We start from the raw sequence: 8,197 nt of genomic DNA on the forward strand, positions 1-8,197 counted from the left end.
TGTTAGTATAGCACCCATACTAGTTGTCCTCCAAATGACATCGATGCGTAGATATAGTTGAAAGTACTACATTTTGTCAATGACAAGGTTGCCAAATGTGTGTACTTCGATTATCGTCGTCTGATAATTGTCCTCCAGAACAGTCCGTGAAGTAAATTTGACATATTCGACAAAATTAAAGCAACATAACCTTCTTTCTACTAACATTCGATATCCAAAATGATGTAGCCTGAACAACATTTGACTCGAGCGCTAGAAATGGACAGCCTTCATCCCTTCTTGACTTGTAAAATAACACAACCCACGCGAATATTTGTTTATTTTCTTCCCATCTTCCAATAAGAGGAGCCTAAATTTGAGTATTGACTACAATAAACAATGATGAGAAATCCATATAATTAAGTATGCCATTCAAAATAGATTCATTTCCAGGAACTATACTTGTTCATGGAACACGTGCTTAAATTACACCATATAAAAATCCTAGCCTACTCTGCAACCTCTCCAAAATAGAATACCCTGAAACCAAGTCTCTCTTCTCTGTATACATTTGTGTATTTTTCTCTCTATATCTGCAGTTTAACAAATAACAATGGCATCTAATTACGATAGTTCATATGAGACCTCATGGGCTGATCAATGGGATCCAGAGCCACTGTACAGTTACAACAACAATACAAACAGTGGTGGATCTTCCAAAATCTCCGCCAAGGTCGGCCACAAGTTCGACAAAACTAAGGTGGCAGCCACCACCGGAATGAGGAAAGTTAAGGCCGGAGTTACCACTGGTTTTCATTGGATCAAAGATAAATACCACAAGAAAACACAAAAGCTCCATAAAAACAATAATATGAGTGCATGAACTCATCTCACATTTTATTTTGTATTTTTTTATTATTAAATTGCTGCATTGTCTGTATTTGATAGAGATTGTAATGACATTCATTTGAAGAATTGTTTTCTACATGTAAAAATAAAGTTTTCATATATGCATATACAGTAAATAATTTCTTTAGAAATATTTTGTGGAATGATCAAAGATATCCTTAAGTTTGTCTTCCTTTTTAGCTTTTCGATACACTAAATCATTAATTGGTGCTACTAAACATATAGACCTACAAAGTAACAGTAATGCTATTGGTATAGGGCTCTAAAGTGTCATTATATGGCAATACCATTTACTCACCCAAAATCTGGCAGAATGAAAGCTGATGGTCCCCGTTGTTACATCCAATCCATAGGTGACTAGTTATTCTCAAAAATCTTGAGCATTTAGGCATCGCAGTCTGCAGCAGTATCAAAGGCTTTGTCAGTAGATGCATGATAATAGCAATAGTCTATTTTAAGGATGTAAAGGGCCGGCCCATAGCACAACCCAAATCGTGCCATGCGCCATGCCATTGGCTGGGCTTTATCATGCCAATCCACCATTTTTACACCTCTAGTCTATCTATGAAGACAGAAGATGCTGATGTTGCGTTAGATACTCACCGTAAATTCAGTTACTTGAATTGAATTGGAGAGTGGACCACATATATTGCAAGAATAAAGGCATGCGTCATTAACTTCCCATCACTATAGATCCATTCATCGTGTTCAGGAATTGTGAGCAATTGATCAGAGGTTATGACATGCCTTTCAGCTTCTGCTAGGATTTCCATACAAGTCCAAATCCTATTACCAAAATGGAAAGAGAGATTACATCAACTAACCTTACAAAGCATGACCGAGATACACAGAACATCAAGGGCCAAAATTAAATGATGTGCAGTGAGTCGGGGGTCATATGATTATAAAATCAAAGAAAATTATGAAATTGTTTTATTAAGAGAGCAAATTCAGTTTTAATTCAGAATAAAAGGACAAACTAAAAAATCAAGTTATACATATAAAAAATTTACACTCACCCATAGCCACAGAATCATGTGGCCGTGGGACTGAGATTATTACAATTCCACAAGTAGCATATGTCTTGAACTTGTGAAATATGACCAGGAAACAAACTAAATTTTTTAACAGAACTACCCTTAGAAGGCAACTATCCATAAATGTGACGAAGACAATATACCTAGGTAATGTATGTGCAGCTCATTTCAGATTGCAGGAATCAACTTTTAAGAGTTGCAAGCCGAATAGCCCAGTATATTGTGAGTGGCTGGAACAACAAATAACAAAAACGGTACTTACAGACTGGAATCATTTTTGCCAAAATATACATGGAGAATTCATAGGAAAATATATATACCAGAGCTTGAATGATATCGAAAGTTGATTGTTTTCTCAAAAGCTTTAGAGAGCTCCTTATTCATGAATTTAAGTCAACTAAATGTAAGATAGAGCATGTTCATGCATCACTGAATATATGACAAAATTGAAGGTTATAAGAAGACCACTTTTTATGGATTCACACACATTAATAAATAACATACCAAGTGAAGAAGTAAAGCAGCAGGAGAACAAATTGGGATGCACCTCCATTCATGGTAGTCCTTCCAACTTTTTAGTTCAGGTACCCTGCATGATTACTCTTACGGTTATAATTATTATTCTTGGGATGTATTTGGCATTTTGGCTGGACAAAATCAGTTTTAGAAATAATAATACCTTTACAAGGGCAGTGCACTTGGACGATTCCAAACTTCAAGCAACCTACCAGAAATCAATAGGCAGTGTGACCAAAACAATCTCAAACTTAACATATCCAGACATGTATTGAAACAATAAGCTTACTCAAACATGCTCATAGTACAAACCGTTCCAGCAGTTATAGCATTGGATTAGAAAAATTAGCAAGAAATACCTTGATTGATCGAAAGGGATAGACCATCCCTCACAACTACATTAACACATTCACATTCCTGTAAGGTGAATTCCGTGTTCTATTAACAATGAAGAATGCACCTATCACTTTTCACACACCTAACCGAAAACCAACAAAATTTCGCCCAAATAAGCTCCTGCATGACTTCGTTAAAATATTAATTAATTTAAATAAGTAAATGAAATTAATCAATTAAACAATAAAAATCAAACCTGAAATTCTTGATTAAATGTAAAGGGAAATCACACAAGACATAACACATGAGCACGCTTCAATTGCTGTGGTAATCTTTCACACTCTTTTTTATGCATACCCCATTGGGAAACCTGTTAACAAATTATACTGTTTAATCGACAAAGAAATTAAATGTATAGTGCTAACTACAGGAAAAGAAAAAAAAAGAACGCACAGTACATGCTCCATATAAAGAGAAATCATCTAACGAGTACAAGGGCTTAGCATAAGATGAACGCATCATTTCTCTATATTAGGAACGACCTGGTGAGAAATGGAGCAATAGGCTCTGTTGGCCGAGACGGAGCATGTGGTTCAGCTTCCCCTTCCAGCGCACTCCATTTCTCCTTGGATGACAGAGAAGCCAGCTGGAAAAACGCGTTTATCATCTTCCAGGTGAGTGTCGTTTCATCCTCAGTCATTGGACTTTCAGTAAAATTTCGATTGGGTCTCTAAGCTTTAATGTATCTCAATTGGACCGCTGAACTTTAATATAGTTTTCAAATTTCTATATTTTGTGAGTTTCCACTAAATTCCTATGTGGCACACTAGAAAAAAAAGGGTAAAATAAAGGCTAACAATGTCTTAGATTTAAACATTAACGGTGTGTTTGATTACATTTATTTTCCATGGAAAATATCAGTTTTCCACCCAAATTCCAGCTTGAAGTGTTTGATTGCTATTTTTTTTTCATGAAAAACATTTTTCAACTTTTGAAAATATGTCTAATTTTCCTCGTTTTTAAGAAAAACATTTTCCTTGAGTGAAGGTGGTTTTTGTTTTTCACAAAAGATGGAAAACATTTTCTTTTCTAGGTGATATTTTTCATACCAATAAAACACACTCTAATGTATTATTTACTTTAACAATTTTATATTGCGATGTAGTGATAACAATTACTTGAGTGATTAATTATGGTATGATTATCAATTAAGATATTGTCGTACATGTGATAGAGTAGAGTTAATTGTTCCAATGGTTACTAAACTTATATCTATATATTTAATTACTCATTAAAGTTTAAAATGTCGAGTTTTGATCACTAAACTCTGAAAAATATTGGACATTACTCACTAATATAACATATGTTTGAAATCTCTAACGGAATTAGTGATGTGGTTGATGGAATGCACATATAACGTCTCGTCATGTCATTAAACATTAAGATGGACAAATTTTGGCTCTTTAACTTTGAAAAAAGGTCTTCAATTGCTCATTAGATTTTGAAAAATGTCTTTTATTGCCCATTAAACTTTACAGTGGTCGAATTTTGGTTATTAAATTTTAAAAAACGTCTTCGTTTACTCACTAATTTTCGAAAAATGTCTTATATTGCTCACTGAACTTTTAGATAGTCGAATTTTGATCGTTATACTTTGAAAAATGTCTTCTATTACTCACAATAAATTGAATTTAATTAAAATTCATTGTTAAAATTTGGATTAAATTTGAACAAAAAATTTAGTCTATGTTTGTTAGAAACTAAAATTAAATCCATGTTTGAGCCACATTCTAGGAAAACATTTATTATTCATCTCAAATCAATATAAAATGTGTAGTTAAAAAATAAGATTTTTTTTTTTAGATTTGAGTGTAATATTATTTTATTGAAGATGTATGGTTGAAATGATGTTAAATCACTGTTGAATAATGTTTTTTTTTGAAAATAATGTGGCTCAAATAAGCCCTAAATTTTTTATTAAGCTCAAAGTCAATAATTAATTTTAATTATATGTTTTATAAGATATACAACTTTTCCACCACATATTTTATCAACTTTTATTAAAATATACTAAAAATCCACACCAAATATGGGATTCTTGTGTGTTTCGTTGTAAACAAATATTAAAATTTATATTTAATTTTAATGAATTTTTTTTTGTATATTTCGTTGCCGAAATTTCAAAATTTTGTAGAAATAAAAAAATAATAAATAAAATAAAATGGATTGGGTCGATTTAAATCATTAGCCAAATTAGATTAAAGTATACTAAGTCCCCGTTTGGTTCCCATTATTTGCCCATTAAAATGAAAAATATGACCGTTATCCATCACATCAAGCCACTATATTTGACTTTCTATCTTTTGTGTGGGGCTCATAACGGTTATATTTTTCATTCTTATTTTTACATTAATGTGTACCAAACGGGGCCTAAAGTCCATAAAACCCAAAGACCCAAACCAAATTTTAAATAAATAAACAAACAAACAAATAAAACAATAATTACTCAATTATCTCTTTTAATTAAATATAATTGGGTAATTATGAAAATTAGCACAAATTATCTCTTATAAATAGGACCAATGGACCATAAGAAGAAGGGAAGAAGCTTGCAAGAAGAAGCAAAAGCAGAGGAGGCAACCACGAAATGCTGAAGAAGTTCTAAGGCCGGAGGAATGAAAGAAATTATCTCAAATCTAAACTTGAACCCCAGGAAGATTAAAATCTTCTTCGAATCAAACAGGTTTACGCCAAGTTCCAGAAGATCAAAATCTTGTTCAAATCAAATCAAATTCAATTCCAAGTCCAAGCCTCAAGATTCAAGTTCCGAACAAATCAAATCTCAACAAATCAAATTTTCAACAAATTCTCGAAAAGCAGGATTCAAGCCACGTCACCCATCGTCTTCAAATATTTAGATCATTAATCAGGGGAGTTTTGCAATTTTGCAATTACAAGAAGGTCAACATCACTTGTAATTATCAAAATACAATTTGTAACAATTTATGTATTTTAATACATGAAATTTATTGTACAAGTTTCTTGGCACGCCCGGTGGGACCTTCTTGTCCTCTCATCTTTTGATCTCAAAATCTTCAAATTTCAACTACTACATCACTAATGGCAGGCGAAAAGGCGAAACAAACTATAACTCATCTTGAAGGGACACTTGCTGAACTCTTTCATGAGACCAGAGCCCAAACAAAAATTGGGAAAACTCAACTAGTCACACCACTGAAGAAGTTCTTCAACAAAGGTAAAATGAAAATTGCCTTCAAAAAGCCAAACTCTCATTCGACCGAAAAGACCATGAGTTCAGTGAGAAGTTCTTGTTCGGGCTCCATCTCCAGTGGTAGATCCTTGTTTGGATCCCCTCATGCCACTTCTCAGCAAAAGTGGGAAGATGATGCCTCATCTGAAGAATCACTTGAGCCAGTCATGGTCACAGAAGCGACATCAGGCTCAGATGACCAAATTCAACAAATGGCCTTAGCCATTGAAAAACTAACAAAGTCGTTGGAAGATAAAGATGCACAGATTGCTGCACTCGTACACAGGCCAGAGTCACAAAATCCACCTACTAAAGAAGATCAGGAAAATTCAAGATCTTCCAAGGCCAAAGAGTTAGAAGTCCAAAAGCCCCAACAAAAGCAAAATATACATGATCGGACAGTTGTTCAAAACATGTTGCATGACACCACTCAACTCTCCGTTGGCTCTCTGTCCGTCCAACAACTTCAATATATGATTGCAAACACCATTCGTGCCCAGGATGGTGGTTCACTGCAATCTTCTTTGGTGTATGCCAAGCCCTATAGTTGTCTAATCGACGAAATAAAGATGCCACTCAGCTATCAACCTTCGAAATTTCAATGTTTTGATGACAAGGGCAACCCAAAGCAACATGTTGCTCATTTAATTGAGACGTGTAACAATGCAGACACTTACAATGACACATGGTGAAGTAGTTTGTACGCTCCCTCAAAGGTGTCGCGTTTGAATGGTCCACCAACTTACCAGTAGGGTCAATTGATAGTTGGGATCAGCTAGAGAGAGAGTTTCAAACACGCTTTTACAGCACCCGACGAACTGTCAGCCTTCCAGAACTTGCTCGAACAAAGCAGAGCAAGGAAGAGCCTGTTGTGGAGTACATTGAACGCTGGAGAAACCTTGTGCTTAATTACAAAGAACGGATAAGCGAAGAATCTTCCATCGACATGTGTGCACAAGGCATGCATTAGAGATTACTCTATAATCTCCAAGCAAACATGCCTCACTTATTCGAAGAATTGGCTACACGTGCTCATGACTTGAAGCTCCAAATTGCAAGGCTTGAGAGTTACTTATCAAGTGATCCACGTAATAAGAAGGAAATAAAGAAGGACATCAAGACAGGTAAATCCAAAGAGGCTATGACAATTTCTACTGTTCCTGCAAAGATAGCCTTCCAAGGGTCGAGCTCGAACTCAAAACCGAAACCAAAGTTCAGATCTAACAAAGGACAAGTCCAAAATAGAGATCATGTGACTCTGAAAAAACTTGAAGGAAAGGAGTACCCATTCTCAGATTTTGAAGTTTTTGGAATTCTGGATCAGCTCCTTGAATAGAAAATAATCGAACTTCCAGCACCAAAAAGACCTGAGGAAGGTGGTAAGATCGATCATCCTAAATACTATAAATTTCATAGGATCATTAGTCATCCAGTGGAAAAATGCTTTGTCTTGAAAGATCTTATTATTCGCCTGGACAAAGAAAATAAGATCAAACTTGAAACTGGAGAAAATTCGACAGCCACCTGCTCAATGGTTTCATTTGGATCATTTGATCCAATTCCCGTTCCAGGAAAGAAACAAACATTCTCTGATGTACACAATGCCTGTAAACCCTCAGTTAAGAAGTTTGGACCTCAACTTCCAGAAGGAGCCATCCCAGTAGAGTTTGAGGTAGACGGAGAAGTCACTATCAGTTATGTCTATCCAGAGATGGATGGACCAAGCGCACCCAATCATTCAACCTTTCAAGAAATTACGACAGGTGACTTGGATGTTTGAGATTCTGACTCAGAATCTGAAGACGGGATCGATGACGACTGGTCCACCTTCATAAACAAGAAGGAGAAATATCGAATGTCAAACAAAATAGGTAAAATATTACATTCTATGCCTTTTACAGGAATAGAGCTGGAGGGATTGGGTACAAAAATTCAACCCAATAAAGAGGAAACATTAGAAGAAGATTAGGGGACATGGACTCTTATGAAAAGACGTCGTAGAAAGGCTCCACAACTCCCAAATTCTAATGCTTGTGACAAAAAAATCAAGGCCAACGAACAATCGAAGAAGGTCTAAAGTCAAATCAAGAGGATTCACTAAATTGATGGGAGTTGAAGCTGCTTCATGCGTTCCTCCCAGACTGCCAAC

The 8,197-nt window shown here is 35.2% G+C and overlaps 1 protein-coding gene and 1 long non-coding RNA gene across 15 annotated transcripts; one reads left to right on the top strand and one right to left on the bottom strand.

Moving 5' to 3' along the window:
• Positions 1–222: 222 nt before the first annotated feature.
• LOC111403446 lies at positions 223–3,422 on the bottom strand. 14 transcript variants are annotated; one of them, XR_002704472.1, is made up of 7 exons: positions 3,320–3,421; positions 2,605–3,147; positions 2,430–2,514; positions 2,069–2,155; positions 1,492–1,674; positions 1,187–1,286; positions 223–366 (listed from the first exon to the last, which is right to left on the bottom strand). It is a non-coding gene; the product is annotated as an uncharacterized LOC111403446 (long non-coding RNA). The 14 variants fall into 14 exon arrangements; XR_002704469.1 differs by lacking the exon at positions 223–366 and having other exon boundaries at positions 380–1,286; positions 2,605–2,649; positions 2,801–3,147; positions 3,320–3,422; XR_002704463.1 differs by lacking the exon at positions 223–366 and having other exon boundaries at positions 380–1,286; positions 2,605–2,957; positions 3,034–3,147.
• Positions 3,392–8,197, top strand: LOC111403445. The gene is made up of 2 exons (XM_023031958.1): positions 3,392–3,451; positions 5,355–8,197. Exon 2 carries the CDS (start codon positions 5,898–5,900, stop codon positions 6,738–6,740), a length of 843 nt encoding a protein of 280 aa, XP_022887726.1. The 5' UTR covers positions 3,392–3,451; positions 5,355–5,897; the 3' UTR covers positions 6,741–8,197.

This window comes from Olea europaea, chromosome 11 (genome assembly GCF_002742605.1).
Source record: "Olea europaea var. sylvestris chromosome 11, O_europaea_v1, whole genome shotgun sequence".
In the NCBI taxonomy this organism is placed as follows: Eukaryota; Viridiplantae; Streptophyta; class Magnoliopsida; order Lamiales; family Oleaceae; genus Olea; species Olea europaea.